Below are 25110 nucleotides of genomic sequence, written 5' to 3'. Positions count from 1 at the left end.
TGGAGTTACTGGCCACTACCACTTGCACAAGCTATTCACACTCACTGTCTGAATCAGTTTGGTTTCTTGAGTCTCAACTACAAGCTGAAAGACATCGATCAGCTGTGCTGCGACAAGAAGCGGAAGGACTGCGGAAGTCCCTGGAGCATTCAGATGAATACTTTCTGGTGCAACAGCAAGCGTTGGAGGATTTTAGTGCCAAACAGGACAAAGCTAATAAGCTTGCTAAGCTTATTGCCATCATGGTGGATACCACATTTCTTGAGCTCTTCTAAAGTTGTTTTAGTTATGCTCTTGTTTTGCTGCCGCGTTTATTTGCACTGGTGGCCAATTTTGACGGCAAGTATATGTAATATGCTGCTTTGTTCCCTATATTTGCACTGGCGGTGAACTTTGAAGCCCAGTGGATGTAATATGTGTAATAGCGGTAATAGGCTAGCGTTAATTGCTTGCTTATTTATTTCCTTATTATCTTGTTTAGTTGTTTGCTTGTAGTCACTGCAGTTCTTTTTCTGTGTTTTTCTAGTGGCCGCAATAACCTATCTTTGGAAACTAGGCCAGAATAATCATGACAACACACAGACTGTTGTAACCATGGGCCTCCTGCGGGCCATATGTTCCATGGGCCTTCTACGGGCCGTAGGATCCATGGGCCTTCTAAACGGGCCATACGATTCATGGGCCTTTTATGGGTCGTAGGATCCATGGGCCTTCTAGGGGCGTATCATCATTTCGCCAATCATGGGTCGTACTATTCGTGGACAATAATGGGCCGTTAATAGGCCATATTTGATAACTCTATGAAAATAGCCCAACGGGTTTTTTTGACATGAAAACGGCCCAACGTATTATCAGGCCGCAAACGGGCCGACTGTAACCACGGGCTGAATTTGGCCCACAAGTAGAAAATGACAGTAACGGGCGTAAGTAAACGAATGTGGAAATGAGCCCAAGAATAAATGGGCCCCGAGAAGGCCGAAAGATAACATTGGCTGAAACAGCCCAACGTAATAATGGACCGTTAATGGGTATAAAGTGATACACTGCTCATTACGGCCCAGTTTCACCCCATGACGTTAATGGATATAAAGTGATACACTATTCCTTACGGGCCAGTTTTACCACGGACCGTTAATGGACCGAGAGTGATAAGGGCCTCATATGGGCCGAAAGACGTCATGGGCCATACATGGGCCATACATGTGATAAGCTCTATGTTCACATACAACGGGTGCAAGCCAGTTTTGCACAAGCAGAATACTCAGGTTAAACTTGACGAACCTAGCATATGCAGATATGGCCTCGGAACACTTAGATCGAAAGGTCGAGCGTGAATCACATAGTAGATATGATCAACATAGTGATGTTCACAGTTGAAAATTTCTCCATCTCATGTGATGATCGAACATGGTTTAGTTGATATGGATCACGTGATCATTTAGATGACTAGAGGGATGTCTATCTAAGTGACAGTTCTTAAGTAATATGATTAATTGAACTTTAATTTATCATGAACTTAGTATCTGATAGTATTTTGCATGTCTATGTTGTTGTAGATAAATGGCCCGTGCTACTATTCCTTTGAATTTTAATGCGTTCCTAGAGAAAGCTAAATTGAAAGATGATGGTAGCAACTACACGGACTAGGTCGGTAACTTGAGAATTATCCTCATTGCTGCACAGAAGAATTATGTCCTAGAAGCACTACTAGGTGAAAAGCCCACCGCAGGAGCAACTCCAGATGTTATGAACGTCTGGCAGAGCAAAGCTGATGACTACTCGATAGTTCAGTGTGCCATGCTTTACGGCTTAGAATCGGGACTTCAGTGGCGTTTTGAACGTCATGGAGCATATGAGATGTTCCAGGAGTTGAAGTTAATATTTCAAGCAAATGCCCGGATGGAGAGATATGAAGTCTCCAATAAATTCTACAACTGCAAAATGGAGGAGAATAGTTCTGTCAGTGAACATATACTCAGAATGTCTGGGTACCACAACCACTTGACTCAACTGGGAGTTAATCTTCCTGATGATAGTGTCATTGACAGAGTTCTTCAGTCAGTGCCACCGAGCTACAAAAGATTCGTGATGAACTATAATATGCAAGGGATGGATAAGACAATTTCCGAGCTCTTCGCAATACTAAAGGCTGCGGAGGTATAAATCAAGAAGGAGAATCAAGTGTTGATGGTCAACAAGACCACTAGTTTCAAGAAGAAGGGCAAAGAAAAGAAGGGAAACTTCAAGAAGAACAGCAAGCAAGTTGCTGCTCAAGTGAAGAAGCTCAAGTCTGGACCTAAGCCTGAGACCGAGTGCTTCTACTACAAAGGGACTGGTCACTGGAAGCGGAACTGCCCCAAGTATTTGGCAGATAATAAGGATGGCAAAGTGAAAGGTATATTTGATATACATGTTATTGATGTGTACCTTACTAATGCTCGTAGTAGAGCCTGGGTATTTGATACTGGTTCTGTTGCTCATATTTGCAATTCGAAACAGGGGCTACGGATTAAACAAAGATTGCCTAAGGATGAGGTGACGATGCGCATGGGAAATGGTTCCAAAGTCGATATGATCGTCGTCGGCGTGCTACCTCTACATCTACCTTCGGGATTAGTTTTAGACCTAAATAATTGTTATTTGATGCTAGTGTTAAGCATGAACATTATATTTGGATCTTGTTTAATGCAAGACGGTTATTCATTTAAATCAGAGAATAATGGTTGTTCTATTTATATGAGTAATATATTTTATGGTCATGCACCCTTGATGAGTGGTCTATTTTATTGAATCTCGATAGTAGTGATACGCATATTCATAGTACTGAAGCCAAAAGATACAAGTTTAATAATGATAGTGCAACTTATTTGTGGCATTGCCGTTTAGGTCAATATTGGTTTAAAGCGCATGAAGAAACTCCATGCTGATGGGATTTTGGAATCACTTGATTATGGATCACTTGATGCTTGTGAACCATGCCTCATGGGCAAGATGATTAAGACTCCATTCTCCGGAACAATGGAGCGAGCAATAGACTTACTGAAAATAATACATACTAATGTACGCAGTCCGATGAGTGTTGAAGCTCGTGGTGGGTATCGTTATTTTCTGACCTTCACAGATGATTTGAGCACATATGGGTATATCTACTTAATGGAACATAAGTCTAAAACATATGAAAAGTTCAAGGAATTTCAGAGTGAAGTGGAAAATTATCGTAATAAGAAAATAAAGTTTTTACGATCTAATCGTTGAGTTGAATATTTGAGTTATGAGTTTGGTCTTCATATGAAACAATGTGGAATAGTTTCGCAACTCACGCCACCTGGAACACCATAGCGTAATGGTGTGTCCGAACGTCGTAACCGCACTTTATTAGATATGGTGCAATCTATGATGTCTTTTACTGATTTACCGCTATTGTTTTGGGGTTATGCTTTAGAGACGACTGCATTCACGTTAAATAGGGCACCATCGAAATCCGTTGAGACGACACCATATGAACTGTGGTTTGGCAAGAAAACCAAGTTGTCGTTTCTTAAAGTTTGGGGTTGCGATACTTATGTGAAAAAGTTTCAACCTGATAAACTCGAACCCAAATCGGATAAATGTGTCTTCATAGAATACCCAAAGGAGAATGTTGGGTACACCTTCTATCACAGATCCAAAGGCAAGATATTCGTTGCTAATAATGGATCCTTTCTATAGAAGGAGTTTCTCTTGAAAGAAGTGAGTGGGAGGAGAGTAGAACTTGATAAGGTAATTGTATCTTCTCCCTTATTGAAAAGTAGTTCATCACAGAAATCAGTTCCAGTGATTCCTACACCAATTAGTGAGGAAGCTAATGATGATGATCATGAAACTTCTGATCAAGTTACTACCGAATCTCGTAGGTCAAGCAGAGTAAGATCCGCACCAGAGTGGTACGGTAATCTTGTTCTGGAGGTCATGTTACTTGACCATGACGAACCTACGAACTATGAGGAAGCGATGATGAGCCCAGATTCCATGAAATGGCTTGAGGCCATGAAATCTGAGATGGGATCCATGTATGAGAACAAAGTATGGACATTGCTTGACTTGCCCGATTATCGGCAAGCAATAGAGAATAAATAGATCTTCAAGAAGAAGACTGACGCTGATGGTAATGTTACTGTCTACAAAGCTCGACTTGTTGCGAAAGGTTTTCGACAAGTTTAAGGAGTTGACTACGATGAGACCTTCTCACCCGTAGCAATGCTTAAGTCTGTCCGAATCATGTTAGCAATTGCTGCATTTTATGATTATGAAATTTTGCAGATGGATGTCAAAACTGCATTCCTTAATGGATATCTTAAAGAAGAGTTGTATATGATGCAACCAGAAGGTTTTGTCGATCCAAAAGGTGCTAACAAAGTGTGTAAGCTCCAGCGATCCATTTATGGACTGGTGCAAGCCTCTTGGAGTTGGAATATCTGCTTTGATAGTGTGATCAAAGCATATGGTTTTATACAGACTTTTGGAGAAGTCTGTATTTACAAGAAAGTGAGTGGGAGCTCCGTAGCATTTCTGATATTATATGTGGACGACATATTGTTGATCAGAAATGATACTGAATTTCAGAATGGCATAAAAGGATACTTGAATAAGAATTTTTCAATGAAAGACCTCGGTGAAGCTGCTTATATATTGGGCATTAAGATCTATAGAGATAGATCAAGGCGCTTAAATGGACTTTCACAAAGCACATACCTTGATAAAGTTTTGTAGAAGTTCAAAATGGATCAGTCAAAGAAAGGGTTCTTGCCTATGTTGCAAGGTGTGAAGTTGAGTCAGACTTAATACCCGACCACTACAGAAGATAGAGAGAAAATGAAAGTCATTCCCTATGCCACAGCCATAGGTTCTATCATGTATGCAATGCTGTGTACCAGACCTGATGTGTGCCTTGCTATAAATTTAGCAGGGAGGTACCAAAATAATCCAGGAGTGGATCACTGGACACCGGTCAAGAACATCCTGAAATACCTGAAAAGGACTAAGGATATGTTTCTCGTTTACGGAGGTGACAAAGAACTCGTCGTAAATGGTTACGTCGATGCAAGCTTTGACATTGATCCGGATGACTTTAAGTCGCAAATCGGATATGTATATATATTAAATGGTGGAGCTGTCGGTTGGTGCATGATAAGGACATCAATACCATTGTTACACCCACAGCCCCTGCTGCTGTACATACTGGACCAATTACTAGAGCTCGCGCACGCCAATTGAATTATCAGGTACTTTCGTTTCTTGGTAACGATTCTAATGTTCATGTGAATATGATGCTGCCTAAGTTGGATACATTTGTTTTGCTTACAAATGAAGGGCCTAGCTTGAACAAGAAAGATGAAGCAAGTTCAAGTATGGAGATGATGGCATGCGCAAGGGGAATAAGAACGGAGTTACAAGTGATGATTCCAGGACTCTGAAGCCACCATAATAAGTGCATGAAGCATGGGACGAAATATACAAGATGCCACTTCATAAATTTCGTCCAGAGGTTATTCTAGGTGCTGCGTCACCTTATTATTGGGCCAGGCCCATGTATTTTCGAAATACTTAAGTATAGGCTGTTTTTAGAGTCTGTATGTGTGGGGAAACAAGAGTTAGGGTTGGTTTCGGACTCCTTCACCAAGGGCCACGAAATTCCCCCTCTCTCCTCCATATATACAGCCCTTAGGGCATCGTTTAGACTTTGGGTTTTGTTTAGATTAAAAGTTCGCCATAGCTGCAATTTCACGTACTTCGTTTGTGTCCAACGACCAGATCAAAACGTCACAGAACCCCACCTTGATCAATAAAGCTTTCATCTTATATTCGCAATATCCAGATTGCAATCCCAGATTCTTACTTGTTCTTCGTTTGCCTACAGGAAACAGATCTTTGTGGTCAGATTAATCGTGCTCCGGCGTGGTCAATAACCTTTCGGAGTTGGTTTAGCGATTGCTAAGGCGCGACGTCCTCGCACGTTCGTAGTCGGATCGTCAAAGTCGACTTCCTCCAAAACGATAGCCACCATCTCATCGAAAGACGGGACACCCTTGCCCCTATCAAGTGGTATCAGATTTCCAGGTTGCTCGGTGAGATTTTACAGTTTTTCATAGTTTAGATCGAGTCTGTTCTTCGTACCTATAGTCCACGAAAAAGCCAAAAAAATGGTTAGTTCATCCTATCCGAACCAATCTGAGCCTTTGCATAATCTTTTCTGTATTTGCTTTGTTGAATTTGCGGTTGCATCGTCGTGTCAAGTTGCTGGTCTTAGCGTCTAGTCCTTTAGAGTTTCGAGTTCTGTTCACAGGTTGTCACGTCGCCGCTGCCATATATCACCACCACATCATCATCATCGCTGCTGTCATATTCACCACCACATATTCACCACCAATCCGAGTCCATATACGCCACCACATATTCGCCGCCATCACGCCAATCCGAGTCCACCTGCAACATATATCCGCCACCAGTCCGATTTTCACCAGATTCATCGCCGCCACCAGTTCAAGATTCCACCAGATTCATCTCCGCCACCAGTCTGAGTCCAGTAATTGTTGCATTGTTTTTAATTTCCGGATCACGCGATACTCCGAGTCGTGACAGAGTAGGACTCCCCAACTTTCGAGCCATCCGCAGAAGAAAAATAGTTCCAAACTTAAAAAAATAAGTCTGCAAAATTCTGGCTAGGCAGTTTTTAGGACATTTGTAGACTTTTCCAAAAACAAATTGTTGCGGAGCAAAAAAAGTGAAAAAAAAGAAAACAAATTCAGAGTGTGCTCCTCCCTTGTTTACGTGCAGTGCCATGATTTTGTTAATGTTCTAGGCTCGCGTCTCTAGTACGGTCTAGCCTAGGACCAGCACAGTACCATCGTTGAGCGTTTATTCAATTTTGCATCTCTGAATTGATTATTGCTGACCCTTTTTGCTACCATATTATAAGCCTTTCTAGCTCCACATACATCTACGTCGTGCGTTTAACTCTCCCTAGTAATCGCTCTATCCAAGCTTTGAGAGTTTTGACTACGACGGTTGCCAATCATCGCCTGCTGCTGGGTAAGAACTGGTAAGAATTTGAGATTTGCTTGACGAATTTGTGAAACCACCACCACCTTTTGTTAGTATTCTATAGGATCATATTCTTGTGTGTTTCTATTTTTGCTAACCATGGCAGGATCACAAGCCGACAAGACTGATTGGGAGAACATGACGAATAAGGAGTTGCATGATAAATTTCAACAAATGATGAGTGGACAGGTGCAAGATGTGCTAAACAGATTTGAAGAGGTCATGGAGAAGATAGATGACATGGAGAAGACGTTCGAAACAAAGCTCGATAACCGATTTAATGAATTGCTCACGCGTCTTCCACCACCACCACCGGCTGCACCTAACGCACCTCTACAACAACAACAACAACAACAACAACAACAACAACAACAACAACAACAACAACAACAACAACAACAACAACAACAACGACTACCTCCACATCGCGAAACAGCCCTCCGCCGAGCGAGCCGTCTCCCTCTTGCACATGGTCAAACTGTTGGTGCTGCTATTGTTACTTCTGTGGCTCCTGCTGCTGATGCGGAGGAGGATGATTTTATGGGAGATTACGAGGATGAGGTTGATCAAAATCAGAACTACGTGCCACCACCAGCACCGCAACCACCAGGTCGTCCACATGCAAATAATGGCAATGCTAGGGCTCACCCTTAGGTACAAGATCCTGACCATCTCCCTATACTAAAATTGAATATTCCACCATTTGAGGGTAGATATGTTCCTGATATATATCTTAATTGGGAGTTAGAAACTGAACAACGATTTACATGTTTACAATATCCTGAGAAGAGACGTGTTTCTGCTGCTGTTTGTGCTTTCACTAGTTTTGCATGTGTTTGGTGGTCTGAACATTGTAGATTATATCCTATTCCAGCTACTTGGGCTGCTTTGAAAATTGATATGCGTACTCGTTGGGTTCCACCATATTATCAACGTGAATTACTTTAAAAATTGCAGCGATTAAAATAAGGAAAAAATTCTGTAGAAGAATATTATCAGGAATTACAAACTGGCATGATTAAATGTGATATTGTTGAGGAGAATGAAGCTATGCTTGCACGTTTTATGGGTGGATTAAATAGAGAGATTCAGACCATTCTAGAGTATAAGGAGTATACTAATATCACTCATTTATTCCATCTTGCTTGTAAAGCTGAACGTGAAGTGCAGGATCGACAGGCATTGGCGCGAACTAACTTTTCTGCAGGTCGATCTTCATCATGGACACCACGTGCATCCTCTACTTCCACTCCATCAGCACCTCTATCAGGTGCCACCTCCAGCCATGATACAAGAAAGCAGGCACAACCACCACTATTTGCCAAAAGCACACCTGCCGGACCTGCGCAGAGCTCTTCTTCTTCCATGGCATCAACAGGGCACACAAGTGATATTATTTGTCGTCGTTGTAAATGAAGAGGACATTTTGCGAGAGAATGCTAATCTCAGCGTGTGATGATTGCTACTGAGGATGGTGGGTATGAGTCCGCTAGTGACTATGATGAGAAGACTTTGGCTCTTATTACACATGAAGAACACGGTGGAGACGATTCTGATCATGAGACGTAATACATGGCTGCTGAAGATGCTAACAGGTATGAATGTTTAGTTGCTCAACGTGTTTTGAGTGTGCAGGTCACACAAGCTGAGCAAAATCAGAGGCATAATTTGTTTCATAGAAGTTGTGAAGGAACGTTTTGTTCGCGTCATCATAGATGGAGGGACCTGCAATAACTTGGCTAGCATGGAGATGGTGGAGAAGCTATCTCTCACCACAAGACCACATCCACATCCTTACTACATCCAATGGTTCAACAACAACGGCAAGGTTAAGATAACACGTACTATTCGTGTGCATTTTAGTATCTCTACATATGCTAATTATGTTGATTGTCATGTGGTGCCCATGCAAGCATGTTCCTTATTACTTGGTAGACCATGACAATTTGATAAAAATTCTGTACACCATGGTAGAAACAATCAGTATATTCTTGTTCATAAGGATAAAAATATTACTTTGCTTCCTTTGACTCCTGATTCCATTTTGAAAGATGATATTAATAGAGCTAATAAAGCTAAACAAGAGCAAAATAAGAGTGGAAATTAGATTGTGGCAAAAGAATTTAAGCAACAAATGAAGCCTAATAATAAACCATCTAGTGTTGCTTCTGAAATTAAATTGAAAAGTGCATATTTACTTGCCACCAAATCTGATGTTGATGATATAGATGTTAGCAAATCTGTTTGCTATGCTATTGTGTGCAAATAGGCATTATTTTTCATTCGAGGACATGCCTTCCTCTTTGCCTCCTGCTGTCACTAACATTTTGCAGGACTTCGCTGACGTCTTTCCACAAGACGTGCCACCGTGATTACCACCTATTCGAGGGATTGAGCATCAAATTGACTTAATTCCCGGTGCATCATTACCCAACTGTGCACCATACCGTACCAATCTAGCGGAGACGAAGGAGATTATGCGTCAAGTACAAGAACTGCTCGACAAAGGTTATATACACGAATCCCTTAGTCCTTGTGCTGTTCCTATCATTTTAGTGCCGAAAAAGAAGGTACGTCACGTATGTGCGTTGATTGTAGAAGCATTAATAATATTACTATTCGTTATCGTCATCCTATTCCTAGGCTAGATGATATGCTTGATGAATTGAGTGGCTCTACAATATTCTCCAAAGTTGATTTGCGTAGTGGATACCATCAAATTCGTATGAAATTGGGAGATGAATGGAAAACAACATTTAAAACTAAGTTTGGATTATATGAGTGGTTAGTCATGTCTTTTGGGTTAACTAATGCACCTAGTACTTTCATGAGATTAATGAACGAAGTTTTACGTGCTTTTATTGGACGATTTGTGGTAATTTACTTTGATGACATATTGATTTATAGCAAATCTTTGAAGGAACATTTGGAACATTTACGTGCTATTTTTATTGCTCTACGTGATGCACATTTGTTTGGTAACCTTGGAAAGTGCACCTTTTGCATCGACCGAATATCTTTTCTTGGCTATGTTGTTACTCCATAGGGAATTGAAGTTGATAAAGCCAAGATTGAACCTATCGAGAGTTGGCCGCAGCCCAAAACGGTCACACAAGTGAGGAGTTTCCTTGGCCTCGCTGGTTTCTATAGGCGTTTTGTGAGAGATTTCAGCACCATTGCTGCACCTCTCAACGAGCTTACAAAGAAGGATGTGCCTTTTGTTTGGGGTACCGCACAGGAAGAAGCCTTCACGGTATTGAAAGATAAGTTGACACATGCTCCTTTACTCCAACTTTCTGATTTTAATAAGACTTTTGAGCTTGAATGTGATGCTAGTGAAATTGGATTAGGAGATGTGTTATTACAAGATGGCAAACCTGTTGCATACTTTTCTGAAAAATTGAGTGGGCCTAGTCTGAACTATTCTACTTATGAGAAAGAATTATATGCTCTTGTTCGGACCTTAGAAACATGGCAACATTATTTATGGCCTAAGAAAATTTTTATACATTCTGATCATGAATCTTTGAAACACATTAAAAGTCAAGCAAAACTAAACCATAGACATGCTAAATGGGTTGAATTCACTGAGACTTTTTCTTATGTCATTAAACACAAGAAGGGTAAAAAAAATGTTATTGTTGATGCATTGTCTCGTCGTTATACTATGCTTTCACAACTTGACTTCAAAATATTTGGTTTAGAGACCATCAAAGATCAATATGTGCATGATGCTGAATTTAAAGATGTATTGCAGAATTGTAAGGAATGGAGAACTTGGAACAAGTTCGTTCTTAACGATGGATTTGTGTTTTGTGCTAACAAACTATGCATTCCAGCTAGCTCTTTTCGTCTTTTGTTGTTGCAGGAGGCGCATGGAGGAGGATTAATGGGACACTTTGGCGTCAAGAAGACGGAGGATATACTTGCTACACATTCTTTTAGCCAAAGATGAGACGGGATGTTGAGCGTTTTGTTGCTCGCTACACTACATGTCAAAAAGCTAAGTCACGACTCAATCCTCATGGTTTATATATGCCTTTGCCTGTACCTAGTGTTTTTTGGAAGGATATATCGATGGACTTTGTTTTCGGTTTACCTCGAACAAAGAAGAGGAGGGATAGCATATTTGTTATCGTGGATAGGTTCTCAAAAATGGAACAGTTTATACCATGTCATAAAAGCGATGATGTTGTTAATGTTGCTGATTTGTTCTTTCGTGAAATTATTCGTTTACATGGTGTGCCAAATACTATTGTTTCAAATCGTGATACTAAATTTTTTTAGCCACTTTTGAAAATGTTTATGGGTTAAGTTGGGGACTAAACTGCTTTTTAGTACTACTTGTCACCCCCAAACTGATGAACAAACTGAAGTATTCAATAGAACATTATCTACTATGCTTAAGGCTGTTTTGAAGAATAACAAGAAAATGTGGGAAAAATGCTTGCCTCATATTGAATTTTCTTATAATCGTTCATTGTATTCTACTACTAAGATGTGCCCTTTTGAAATTGTGTATGGTTTCCTACCTCATGCACCTATTGATTTGTTGCCTCTTCCATCTTCGGAGAAGGTTAATTTTGATGCTAAAGAACGTGCTGAATTGATTTTAAAAATGCATGAATTAACTAAGGAAAACATTGAGCGTATGAATACTAAATATAAACTTGCTGGAGATAAGGGTAGAAAACATGTTGTGTTTACACCTGGAGATCTTGTTTGGTTACATTTGTGTAAGGATAGATTTTCTAATTTGTGCAAATCAAAACTAATGCCACGTGCTGATGGTCCTTTTAAGATGTTAGAGAAAATAAATGATAATGCATATAAATTTGAACTGCCTGCAGATTTTGGGATTAATCCCACTTTTAACATTGCAGATTTGAAGCCTTATTTGGGTGAGGACGATGAATTTTCGTCGAGGACGACTTCATTTCAAGAAGGGGAGGATGATGAGGACATCAATACCATTGTTACATCCACAACCCCTGCTGCTGTATATACTGGACCAATTACTAGAGCTTGCGCACGCCAATTGAATTATCAGGTACTTTCGTTTCTTGGTAACGATTCTAATGTTCATGTGAATATGATACTGCCTAAGTTGGATACATTTGTTTTGCTTACAAATGAAGGGCCTAACTTGGACAAGAAAGATAAACCTTGGAGCAAGTTCAAGCATGGAGATGATGGCATGCGCAAGGGAACAAGAACGGAGTTACAAATGATGATTACAGGACTCTAAAGCCATCATAATGAGTGCATGAAGCATGGGACGAAATATACAAGATGTCAGTTCATAAATTTCGTCCAGAGGCTATTCTAGGTGCTGCGTCACCTTATTATTGGGCCAGGCCCATGTATTTTCGAAATACTTAAGTATAGGTTGTTTTAGAGTCCTTATGTGTGGGCAAACAAGAGTTAGGGTTAATTTCGGACCCCTCCACCAAGGGCCACGAAATTCCCCCTCTCTCCTCCATATATACAACCCTTAGGGCATCGTTTAGACTTTGGGTTTTGTTTAGATTAAAAATTCGCCATAGCTGCAACTTCGCGTACTTCGTTTGTGTCAAATAACCAGACCAAGAGGTCACAGAACCCCACCTTGATCAATAAAGCTTTCATCTTATATTCGCAATATCCAGATTGCGATCTCAGTTTCTTGCTTGTTCTTCGTTTGCCTGCAGGAAACAGACCTTCGTGGTCAGGTTGATCGTGCTCCGGCGTGGTCAATAACCTCTCGGAGTTGGTTTAGCGATTGCTAAGGCGCGACGTCCTCGCACGTTCGTAGTCGGATCGTCAAAGTCAACTTCCTCCAAAACGATAGCCACCATCTCATCGAAGACGGGACACCTTTGCCCCTATCAGTGCAGTTCCAAGCAGAGCGTCGTGGTGGGATCAACGTGTGAAGCAGAGTATATAGCTACTTCGGAAGCAGTAAATGAAGGAGTCTGGATGATGGAGTTCATATCTGATCTTGTTGTAATACCTAGTGCATCGGGTCCAATGAAAATCTTTTGTGACAATACTGGTGCAATAGCCTTGGCAAAGAAATCCAGATTTCATAAGAGAACCAAGCACATCAAGAGATGCTTCAATTCCATCCGCGATCAAGTGAAGGAGGGAGACATAGAGATTTGCAAGATACATACGGATCTGAATGTTGCAGACCCGTTGACTAAGCCTCTCTCAGGATCAAAACATGATCAACACCAAGACTTCATGGGTGTTAAAATCATTACTATGTAATCTAGATTATTGACTCTAGTGCAAGTGGGAGACTAAAGGAAATATGTCCTAGAGGCAATAATAAAGTTGTTGTTTATATTTTCTTATATCATGATAAATGTTTATTATTCATGCTAGAATTCTATTAACCGAAAATTTAGTACATGTGTGAATACATAGACAAACAGAGTGTCCCTAGTATGCCTCTACTTGATTAGCTCGTTAATCAAAGATGGTTAAGTTTCCTGACCATGGATATGTGTTATCATTTGATGAATGGGATCACATCGTTAGAGAATGATGTGATGGACAAGACCCATCCGTTACCTTAGCATAATGATCGCTTAGTTTTTCTGCTATTGCTTTCTTCATGACTTATACATGTTTCTCGGACTATGAGATTATGCAACTTCCGAATACTGGAGAAACACCTTATGTGCTATAAAACGACACAACGTAACTGGGTGATTATAAAGATGCTCTACAGGTGTCTTCGAAGGTGTTTGTTGAGTTGGCATAAATCGAGAATAGGATTTGTCACTCCGTGTATTGGAAATGTATCTCTGGGCCCTCTCGGTAATACACATCACTATGAGCCTTGCAAGCAATGTGGCTAATGAGTTAGTCATGGGATGATACATTACGGAACGAGTAAATAGACTTACAGGTGAAGAGATTGAACTAGGTATGATGATACTGACGATCAAACTCGGGCAAGTAACATACCGGTGACAAAGGGAACAACGTATGTTGTTATGTGGTTTTGACCCATAAAGATCTTCGTAGAATATGTAGGAACCAATATGAGATCCAGGTTTCGTTATTGGTTATTGACCGGAGATGTGTCTAGGTCATGTCTGCATAGTTCTCGAACCCATAGGGTCCGCACAGTCCGCACGCTTAACGTTCAATGACAATTTGTATTATGAGTTATGTGATTTGATGTACCGAAGTTTGTTCGGAGTCCCGGATGAGATCACAGACATGACAAGGAGTCTTCAAATGGTCGAGACATAAAAATCGATATATTGAAAGGTTATGTTTGGACACCGAAATGGTTTCGGATAGGTTCAGGCATTTTCTGGAGTACCGGAGGGGGTTAACGGACCCCCCCTGGGGGGTTAATGGGCCTTCATGGGCCCTAGTGGAAGAGAGGAGGCGGCGGCCAGGTGAAGGCACGCCCCCTCCCCCCAAGCCCAATCCAAATTGGACTAGGGTTGGGGGGGGGGGCGGCCCCATTTCCTTCTTCTCCTCCCTCTCTTTCCCCTTCTCCTTCTTGGAATATGAAAGGGGGGGCGAATCCTACTTGGACCAAGAGTCCAAGTAGGACTCCCCCCTTGGTGCACCACATCTTGGCCGGCCTCATCCTCCCACCTCATTTATATACCTGGGAGGGGAGCACCCCAAAGGCACACCAAAGTTTCTCTTAGCCGTGTGCGGTGTCCCTCTCCACAGTTACACATCTCGGTTATATCGTCGTAGTGCTTAGGCGAAGCCCTGTGCCGGTAAACTTCATCATCACTGTCGCCACGTCGTCGTGCTGACGGAACTCTCCCTCGGCCTCAATTAGATCAAGAGTTCGAGGGACATCACTGAACTGAACATGTGCTGAACGTGGAGGTGCCGTACGTTCGGTACTTGGATCGGTTGGATCGCGAAGACGTTCGACTACATCAACCACGTGACTGAACACTTCCGCTTTCGGTCTACGAGGGTACGTGGACACACTATCCCATCTCGTTGCTATGCATCTCCTCGATAGATCTTGCATGATCGTATGAATTTTTTTGAAATACTGCGTTCCCCAACACATAGTTCTATAACTACTGCCATGGTCTACATAGACGCAGTCATGATGTCCAAGATTCATGCATGATGTTTATATTAATAATAAAAGAAAAAAGAACAAGTTTGTGAGGATGATATACCTACTGCTTGCTTTACTTCAATGTTTTAAACTTTTGTTAGCTAGCAGCTCCTGAAAAGAAAAAGGAACAGGTGTTTATTTGAATTTATTTGAGTTTATTTGGAATTCTTCTTCTAGTCTTACTACTACTGTCAACATTCAGTTTTGACTATAAGGTTCGAATTTTTATTCTGAACATGATGCAAGACCGTAAGGTTCTAAGCATTATTAAGACTAGTAGATCATCATTTTATTTTGAGTAATGACACAAGTTGTTACCTTCTTCGAGTAATTAAGGTGCGGGAGTTATCAGTGTAGTAGTTTACACGTGATGATCCACTCCTTATGGTTGGAACAACAACAGCATGAAGATACAGATCAACTACAGTAGTTTACCACAACAACACTAGAGTTGTAGAAGTTTACTTGTTTGTTAGGACAAAAACATCTAAATTGAGCATCTACAAATTCAAGTTGGGGAGGTTGATGCCCTTGGTCTCCTCCATAGATTAGACAAGCAAGATGAACCACTATCCTAGTAACTAACAAAAGATAATTTCAATATTCAGAATGTGTACCTGTACTAGTTGTCAACAAGAAATACAGTGAAAGTTGAGATGTACTCCTGGCCCCTGCTTTTGTTTACTTTTTAATTCCTGGCCTAGTCCCTGCAAAAAAAAGAGAGATGTAGTAGGACCTGTAGTTGCTGAAAACAAAAAAAAATATGTATGTAGTAGAAAAGGATGCTAGCTTCAGAAAATTAAGTTAGCAGTATATAGGATCATTCAATTAGATCATTGACAGAAATTTGTGCAAATCCTAGAACAATCTATATAAAACAGTTGACGGCTTCAGAACATTCAGTTAGCTTATGAACAATGAGTACTTTTAATATCTACTTTTCCCTTTCTTGGTTTCTTTGCTTTTTGTCTAGGATTCTTCATGGCTTTCTTGTTATAATTATATGCTAACCATTCATCTCTTGTATACGCTTGTTATGAGATCAGCAGGAGCACACAACTATGGATTTGAACTTGATCCCGGAAGAGATGGATGAAGCTCAACAAGAAGAACAAGCTCATCAAGGTGACACTATTGATTTGAACTTGATCTTGGAACAGGAGGATGAAGCTCAACAAGAAGAACAAGCTCATGAAGGTAACACTATTGATTTGAACTTGATCCTGGAAGAGGAGGATATAGACATTGAATTGAATTGGTTTCCTGAAGAGGAAGAAGCTCAAGAGGCACAAGAAGATGCAGAATTGGAAGAAGCTCAAGAGGCACAAGAAGATGCAGAATTGGAAGAAGCTCAAGAAGCTGATGCACATGGCAATCCAAGAGGGAAGGACCTGTCAGACAAGGAGAGATATAGTGTTTATTTTGCTCTACGAGTAATCGAGCTTAGAGATGGACAGGTTCACCTGTATGACAGGGTGCTCATTGCGAATATGCGGAATGTTCACGTGCAAACAGTTACAAGAATATGGAATCGAGCGAAAGAACAACTTGCAACAGGCCAAGAAGTTGATGTTTCAACTAAAAAGAAGAACAGTGGTAGAAAGAGAAAAGAGCTAGATCCGGCGAGAACAACGACAATCCCCCTGAATAGAAGAACTATTCGGTCTCTTGCAAGGTGTTTAGGGGTTCCCCGGTCGACCATACACAACAGGTTTGAATTGCAAGAGCTGAAACGCATCACGAACAAAGTCAAGCCCTTGCTGAAGCCACACAACAAGATAGCGAGACTCAAGTTCTGCATATCCATGATGGATGAAAAATGGAAATCAACCCCTTGGCCCAGTTTCAAGTCAATGAACAATATGGTCCACATAGATGAAAAATGGTACGATATGACCAGAGTCACGAATACTACTATGTACTGCCTGAAGAACCAGAACCAGAGTGTACCGCCCAATACACACAGCATTGGCAAGGTAATGTTCTTAACCGATGTTGCCAAGCCTCGCTACACCAATGATGGGCAACTAACATTTGATGGAAAAATTGGCACCTGAGCATTCGTGGTAGAGATTGAGGCGCAAAGAACCAGCCAAAACAGAGATCGAGAATGATAGAGATGAAATCAGTGAAAGTAACCATGCCCGTCTGTAGAGATTACCTGATCAATAATGTTATCCCTGCAATACAAGACAAGTGGCCCAACGAAGACGTGGGCACAACAATTTTCATCCAACAAGATAATGCGAGACCACATGTCCTACCTAATGATGCAGGTTTTCTAGAAGCTGCGCAACAAACGGATGTAGACATTCGACTATTACAGCAACCGCCTAACAACCCCGAGCTTAATGTTTTGTACCTTTGTTTTCAATGCTCCCTCCAATCCCTAACCGACTGCAGAGCACCTATGAATATCTAGAAGTTGGTACATGGTGTAGAGGAGGAGTTTGAGAATTATGATGCACATAAATTGTTCAAAAGCTTTATCACACTACAAGCAATAATGGTTGAAGTCATGAAAGATCAAGGAGGAAATACCTACAAGCTGCTGCATCTATACAAGGACCGTCTACAAAATGGTGGAGAGGAAATAACCGATGTATATTGCAGTGCAGAGCTAATTACTGACACGATGGCCATTATAGAACAAGGGGAATAGAGCTCAGGAAAAGGAAAGGGAAATGAAAAGAAATGATAGGAGTATGTCATGTGTCATGTGTATGTCTTGTGTATGTCATGTGTCATGTGTTGTGTCATGTGTATGTCTTTGTGTCAGGTGTTCAACGAGAAAAGATTGGAGTGTGTCATGTGAATTATTTGATTTTCTTTGAATTTACTTGATTTAATTCAATTTATTTGAATTATTTGGATTTATTTGTAAGAAGAAGAAGAGATCCTTCTTCTATGCTAGGAGCTCTTCTTATTCTTCTCCTTCTCCTTCTCCTTCTTCTCCTTCTCCTTCTCTTCCTTATTCTTATTCTTATGATTAACAGGAACATGGTGTAGTCTGAGAATTCATATCCATTTTGCACTCTTGATAGCAGTGATTTTGTTAGGTGTACTCCAGTAACAGGGAGCAGGTTGGTATTTGCACAGTAATGGCAAGATGCAAAATGGTGCTAGTAAATTCAGTTCTGCAAAAAACAAGACTGAAACATGGCAGTGTTGAACATATCCTAGCACTATGTCGCTGGCTTGTCGCAGCTGACGACACTACTGACTTACTTGCTCCGTTCCATAATATAGTGTAAGAAATACTCTTATGGAACGGAGGGAGTAAAAGAGATGAAAATGTCCTGTTACTAATTACCAGCACTCGGAATCTGCGATCGTGTATAGAGAGGCAAAGCTAAAATAGTTTTTTTAACGAGGCAAAAGACTTATTTGAATTAATTAGGAATTATTGGAATTAGCTAGAATTATTTGAATTAGCTATAATTATTTGAATTCGCTAGATTTATTTGAATTAATTTGGGATTATTTGAATCAGCTAGATTTATCTGAATGTATTGGGAATTATTTGAAAGCCTAAAAAGCAAGCAGAGAGCAGAGCACTGCAACCTCCTCTGAAAGAAAATATAATGTCACTGGAAAGCCTAAAAAGCAAGCAGGGAGCAGAGGAGTACAAGAGTTGATTGATGTTTCTTTTGTTGAAGTTACCATGTTTCTATAAGGAATGGCCATCATGTTCCTCTAGTTAACAAAATGAACAAGGAGACTTTTAATCTCTCAGAAGTCACTGAAGCATCTTTTAATAATCTGTAAGGAACAGACTTTTTGAAGGGAAGAAGATTGGTTTCATATAAAAGGTTTTCTTGAATAGACTTTTAAGCTCAGGCAGTAGCTCTAGGCAACACTATAATACATAATTTGGCAGGCCTCAAGTAAGAACTGCAGAATTATTTTGTCACCCAACTTAAATAAAATTTGGTTCCATATAAAATTTAAATAAAAGAGCACTTTGGCTCCATATGATAGGAGTATGTAGCTCCATATGATAGAAGTATGTAGTCGAAATAATCATCTTCTTAGTTGAAAGCCTTTAATTCACATAGTCATAAAATTTCTACACAAAGATTGGACAAACAATATTCCTAAGATTTCTGCAATTACAATATATCTGATCAATGCAAATTAAGCACTCATGGAACAAGTCTATTTGGTCAATGCAACTATGTGGTGCTAGTGCATTTGTCTTTGTGGTTGGGCACAATTTCGCACAATCTGGTCATCTGACCAAAACAAAAGGTGGCCAGATGTCTTGAGATGCTGTACCGTATTCTGAATTTCTTTGAATTTCTTGAGATGCTGCAGATGGTACATGCTCTTTTAATTACTCATGTATTTGAGGATCCAAACAGCTTGCCTACGGTTTAGAACAAGTCAAATGGTCAAAAAATTCAGTTTGCCGTTCCATATAAATATTCAGAGTAATTCACAATCTTGTCTAACATGATATTTTCCGAATATTCAGAGTAATTCAGTTTGTTGTTCGGTTCACACTGGCATATGCACCTTGTTGGAAGAAAATATTTGCAAATTTGGTGAAAATTCAAATCAAGACTGAACATTCAGTGTTGAGTGTTAACACAACACTCGCATATGCACCTTGTTAGAAGACATGATCAGTTTTTAGGAAAAGACAAGATTTACTAATTTAGTTTTTAGGGAAGACAAGACTGAACATTTAAACTCTGGAAGCTGGCATTTAGCAAAGACTTAATATACAAATTCAGTTTTTAGGAAAGACAAGATTTACTAATTCGGTGAACATTCAGTCTGAACATTTCTGAATCTACACACACCTTGCTCAAAATTGATTTGCAGGGCATCCTGTAGGCTGCCTCCCTTCATCAACATTGGGCCGGTCTTCTTCCTGGTGCAAACGGTTCAAGCTGGCCCTACTGAATACAACAATGCAAAGAGCATCAAGCAGTAATAGAGAGCAGAGAATGGAAACCCATGAAAGTGCAGAGTTTAAGCTCTATTCAGCAAATGAAAGCAGCAGTGCGAGGCGCTAGGCTGGCTTAAGTAAACATTCGACCTCTCTTGACGAACTCAGGGGCTGGCTCGACGGTCTCGACGGGGGTGGGCAGGAGCGCGAGCCTCCGGCGCGCGGCGTCGCACACCTCCTCGAGCACCGTGACCAGCCGGCCCGCAGTTGAGGAGAGCGTGGCGCCGCCCGAGATGACAGCGTTGGCGTCGACGACGGCCACGGCCAGGCCGCTCGAGTTGGCGCAGCTGGACACGATTCGTCTCACCGCCTGCGCAGACGATTTGTTGGCCACCGTCTCCCGCTGCGTCGTCGCGGCCGCGCCCCACGCCATGGGGGCCGGGGCGGGGGTGGGAAGGTCGCGTCGCCGGCCGTCGGGCCGAGGGCCAGCCATGCTTCTTCCATCAACGCTAGGAGGGAGGGGGTGGCCGCGAGCAGGAGACGCGGCGGGAGGAAGAAGAAACAATTTTTTGGGTGAAAGAGGGAAGATTCGCGAGGCAGGCAAGGGAGTCAGGGGAGCTGCGCGAGGCAGAAGGGAGCGGCGGAGGAGGCAGCTGCGGCGGCGGCGGAGGACGCGCGGGAGAGCAGGGGAGTAGCGCGGTGCAGGGGATCTTCGGCGGCCATGCGTCTGTGTCTGAGCGGCGGAGGGTCGACCGGAGAAGACGAGGACTGCAGGTTGTGACAGGAATTAGGTGGGGTGTTTTAGTAAAATGGCTACGGAGACAATTTTTGCGGGATGAAGGGAGTATGTTGTAATGATATTCACCTTGTTATGCGTTTGAAATGTGATTCTGCCCCAATCATGAAATCTTTACGTGATCGGGATAGAATTACATCTTGAACGCTGCAGACAGCTTAGGTCTTCGAGCTGCTTGATCCAACGGCCCAAATCGCATCAAACAAATGAAATGGATAGTTAGATCTTCCAAATTGCTAAGAGAGATCGGGGGCTCCTGTGGTTCTTGTTTCTAGATGGAATCAGTGTGTTCCGGTTGAAAAAGAAAAAAAATATGGGTGTCTAATTTTGTAGGAAGTACACATCTTATGCAAACTGCATGAACTTTGTAGTATTCTTCATTTTTAAGGCTTGTCTGGACGAGAGAAGAAGCGCTTCCCAGCGATTTAGCGCGCAAAAAGCATTCTCCATCGACCGAGTCTCCTCATCCCTTTTATTTCTGGCTTTGCCTTTCATGCTCTCGCCTCTCTCACGCGCGCCTCTCGTTTCTCCGTACGCAGCTCGCCAACCGCTTGATGCCGCATGCCCCAACCGGCGCTGCCACCGTCGGCGGCGGCCACCGCTGACCCCGAGCCATCCGGGACCCGGGCAAGGGAGATGGACGACGAGGACCTCGTGGAGGAGCTCCTCGCCACCGTCAATTCGGCCCGCGCTTACTCGGAATTCCGCCGCACGCAGCGAAAGGAATGCCACAACCTTCTTCGCTGGCTGCAGCTCATCCTTCCGCTGCTCGAGGAGCTCCGCGATTCCGCGCCCCGGCTCACCGATGACGCCTACCGCCGCCTCACCCTCCTCGGGCGGGCCTTGTCCGCCGCGCGCCGCCTCCTCCGATCCTGCAACGACGGCAGCAAAATCTTTCTGGTCCGATCAGATGGCCATGCCCAGATGTCTTTCTCCTTGCCCCTTCTTGCCATGCGTGGCCTTGACCAATTGATTTGAGGCCAATCGATTTTCAGGCGCTGGAGAGCGAGGCTGTGCTGGGGAGGTTCCGCGCTGTGTACGAGAAGATGAACTCTGCGCTGGATGGAATGCCCTACGCGGAGCTCGCCATTTCCGATGAAGTCACCGAGCAGGTAAGTGCATCATCAATAATGCTCCTGCAAAGCCATTTACGTACGGATCACACAATCACACATATGATCCTGTTGATTAGGTGGAGCTGATGAACGCTCAGCTGATGAGATGCAAGAAGAGAACGGACACGCAAGACATAGAGTTGTCAATGGATCTCATGGTGATACTCCAGAACAACAAGGACGAGGAGAGGAATGCGGACAGGGCAATACTGGATAGGCTGGCCAGCAAGCTGGAGCTGCAGATGCTGCCGGATCTGAGGGCGGAGACGGTGGCCATAAAGAAGCTGATCAACGAGCGGAACGGGCAGCATGCGGACAGCACAAAGCAGATCATCGAGCTCCTCCACAAGTTCAAGGCGATCGCTGGCATTGACGAGAAAAATGTCCTCGGTAGCGAGGTCTTCGTGACCAAGTCCCTCGACAAGTGCCCCTCGTTGATGATCCCGGACGACTTCCTCTGCCCTATCACGTTGGAGATCATGACGGATCCTGTCATTGTCGCCAGTGGACAGGCACGCGCATTGCCGAATCTTGATTCCACTTGCTTTAGTCGTAGTACAACAGATGAACCATGTTCAAAAGGAAATTATTGTTTTCCTTTAAATATTTTTTGGTTTAGATAAAAAGTTGGTTTGAAATATGCAGACGTACGAGAGGAGAAGCATCCAGAAGTGGCTGGACAGTGGGGAGAGGACATGCCCGAAGATGCGGCAGCCATTGGCGCACCTTTCGCTGGCGCCCAACTACGCGCTCAAGAACCTGATCCTGCAGTGGTGCGACAAGCACAAGGTGGAGCTGCAGAGGAGGGAGCCGGAGCCCGTGGCCGAGCAGGACGGGCACCCGAGAGAGGACATCCCGTCGCTGGTGGAAGCGCTGTCGTCGATCCACCCTGACGTGCAGCGAAAAGCGGCCAAGAAGGTCCGGATGCTCTCCAAGGAGTCCCCGGAGAACAGGGCTCTCATTGTTGGCAATGGCGGCATCCCCGCCCTGATCGGCCTGCTGGCCTACCCGGACAAGAAGGTGCAGGAGAACACGGTGACCTCGCTGCTGAACCTGTCCATTGACCATGGCAACAAGCTTCTCATTACCAAGGGGGGCGCCATCCCGCTCATCATCGAGATCCTCCGGAACGGCAGCGCGGAGGGGCAGGAGAACTCGGCGGCGACGCTCTTCAGCCTGTCCATGCTCGACGAGAACAAGGCCACGATCGGGACCCTTGGCGGCATCGCGCCGCTGGTGGAGCTCCTGACCAACGGCACCGTCCGGGGCAAGAAGGACGCCACCACGGCTATCTTCAACCTCATCCTCAACCAGCAGAACAAGGTCAGGGCCACCCAGGCCGGCATCGTCCCAGCGCTAATGAAGGTCATCGACGACAGGAGCCTTGGAATGGTCGACGAGGCGCTCTCCATCTTTCTGCTGCTGTCGTCGCATCCAACCTGTCTTGGAGAGATCGGGACAACGCCATTCGTGGAGAAGCTCGTGCAGCTTATCAAGGAAGGCACGCCCAAGAACAAGGAGTGCGCGCTGTCCGTCCTGCTGGAGCTGGGATCCAAGAAGCAGACGCTCCTGGTGCACGCGCTCAGGTTCGGCCTCCACGAGCACCTCTCACAGATCGCTAAGACTGGCACCAGTAGAGCGCAGAGGAAGGCCAACTCTCTCATTCAGATAGCAAAAAAGTGCTACTGAATGTGAGAACCATTTGTACCTGTCTGTAATTCATCTCGTTTTTGATAGAAAATTTGTTGAAAATCCATGATCAACCCTAGGGAATCTGTCGCGTGGTGGATTCACTACCCACACCTCTTGAGGACTTTCACGCCCCTGGGATATCACATTCTCACCACAGGCAACTCAACTCTGTTATTCACGACTATAAACTTGGTAGTACAACTTTTTTTTTTGAGGGTGGTAGTACAATTTTTTGGTGACCGCTACCGCTGCATTTCTACCTCTTTGCTGCTTGGTAGGCTCGCGAGAGAGATCCAATTTAAGGGAGAAAAATCTTATACGACTTGGGTCGTACGCCCCGTCGTGAGACCCGCTTCCCTTGCTGACAGTTGGCCAAGATGAATCTCGAAGCGTTTTGTAATATTTGGGAAGAGGAATGGAAGTTTAGAGTAGGGAGTTGTATTGAAATTAGATATGGGATGATACATTTTATTCTCAATCTTTTGTTTGGCACATAATAGGAATTATATGTGAGATTTGAGGAGAATTTATATTCCCTTGTTTGGTTCATGGTAATCAGTGAGGAACTAGACATGGGAAGTTAATGTATGTTATCACAATACAAAGGCAAACTGAACCACATGTTTTGTGCTTGCTAGTGATGGCTCCACTTCCCCTCCTTCCTCACGTTTCCTCCCCCCCTCTCCCCCCCTCCCATGCGCCCTCGCCGGCAGATGACGCGTCCCCGCTCCCCTCCCTGATCTGCTCTGTCCCCGTCGTCTCCTCCTCCCCGCTTCCGGAGTTGGACTGCTCCCTTCCCCCCGCCGGTCGTGGCCTGCCTCGGGCAAATAGGTTCTAGGCCTTGGGCGACTACGCATCTGACATCGAAGTGGATGACCCGCCTCCCTGTTGATGGCCTTTCCTCCCCTCGTCGTGGCGCTGCGTCCAAGGCTCGTAAGTTTGCTCCGGGTGGGCGCGGCCGCGTGCCTTCGCCAGCGGTGGCGGAGGCCTGGTGGTGTGTGGCTCGCCGCCGGGGTTGTAGATCTGGTAAGCACTTGTGATCTGTGGTTCCCCTCTCTCCCCCGCGTCTCTGTGTTGACCCTGGCTCGGTCCCTTGCTCGCCGCCGGCAGGTTCCCCGCCCCCTCCCTTCCCTGGACCGTCGTTGGGGCGGCGGCCAAGGCCCTCTTCGCCGCGATGCGGGGGCGGCTCATCGGCGGCGGCGTCGCGGCGTCGGGGGGAAACCCTAGGCCAGGGTCTCCCGCTGGTGTGGATCCTGTCGGTGGGCCGTGGCCAGGATGTTGGGCTGTCTGGTTCGCGGGGCCTGGTGGCCCCTGTGCTTTCTGACTTGGATCTTTTTCCTCCCTTGCCCTCGGGTGGGCCGAGTGGGTCGGTGGCCCGCTGGCTTGCATGGCCCCAGAGGGGCGGCCCAGTGCCCCTCGCCTTTCTAGGTAT

General features: G+C 43.8%; 2 protein-coding genes across 4 annotated transcripts; one reads left to right on the top strand and one right to left on the bottom strand.

Annotated features, from left to right (window-relative positions):
• Positions 1–15713: 15713 nt before the first annotated feature.
• Positions 15714–20866, bottom strand: LOC119331490. Of its 3 annotated transcripts, none has more exons than XR_005160525.1 (3): positions 20226–20866; positions 19987–20085; positions 15714–15885 (listed from the first exon to the last, which is right to left on the bottom strand). XR_005160525.1 is itself a non-coding variant. In XM_037604647.1 (2 exons), exons 1-2 carry the CDS (start codon positions 20566–20568, stop codon positions 20072–20074), a joined length of 357 nt encoding a protein of 118 aa, XP_037460544.1. In that variant the 5' UTR covers positions 20569–20866; the 3' UTR covers positions 19559–20071. The 3 variants fall into 3 exon arrangements, 1 of the variants encoding a protein (XP_037460544.1); XR_005160524.1 differs by lacking the exon at positions 15714–15885 and adding an exon at positions 19212–19547; XM_037604647.1 differs by lacking the exon at positions 15714–15885 and having other exon boundaries at positions 19559–20085.
• A 495-nt stretch (positions 20867–21361) lies between these two features.
• LOC119332522 (U-box domain-containing protein 15-like) lies at positions 21362–24113 on the top strand. The gene is made up of 4 exons (XM_037605698.1): positions 21362–21771; positions 21867–21983; positions 22064–22498; positions 22632–24113. Exons 1-4 carry the CDS (start codon positions 21433–21435, stop codon positions 23673–23675), a joined length of 1935 nt encoding a protein of 644 aa, XP_037461595.1. The 5' UTR covers positions 21362–21432; the 3' UTR covers positions 23676–24113.
• The last annotated feature ends 997 nt before the right edge of the window (positions 24114–25110 follow it).

This window comes from Triticum dicoccoides, chromosome 7A, assembly GCF_002162155.2.
Source record: "Triticum dicoccoides isolate Atlit2015 ecotype Zavitan chromosome 7A, WEW_v2.0, whole genome shotgun sequence".
Lineage (NCBI taxonomy): Eukaryota > Viridiplantae > Streptophyta > Magnoliopsida > Poales > Poaceae > Triticum > Triticum dicoccoides.
This window is presented reverse-complemented; position numbering and strand designations above follow the sequence as displayed.

What these genes read in the sequence shown, in the direction of transcription:
- LOC119331490 (XM_037604647.1), bottom strand. Translation starts at nt 20,568, where the DNA reads ATGGCTGGCCCTCGGCCCGACGGCCGGCGACGCGACCTTCCCACCCCC.
- LOC119332522 (XM_037605698.1), top strand. Translation starts at nt 21,433, where the DNA reads ATGCCCCAACCGGCGCTGCCACCGTCGGCGGCGGCCACCGCTGACCCC. An exon ending in ACGGCAGCAAAATCTTTCTG is followed by an intron (nt 21,772 to 21,866) that starts GTCCGATCAGAT and finishes ATCGATTTTCAG; the next exon opens with GCGCTGGAGAGCGAGGCTGT. An exon ending in CCGATGAAGTCACCGAGCAG is followed by an intron (nt 21,984 to 22,063) that starts GTAAGTGCATCA and finishes CCTGTTGATTAG; the next exon opens with GTGGAGCTGATGAACGCTCA.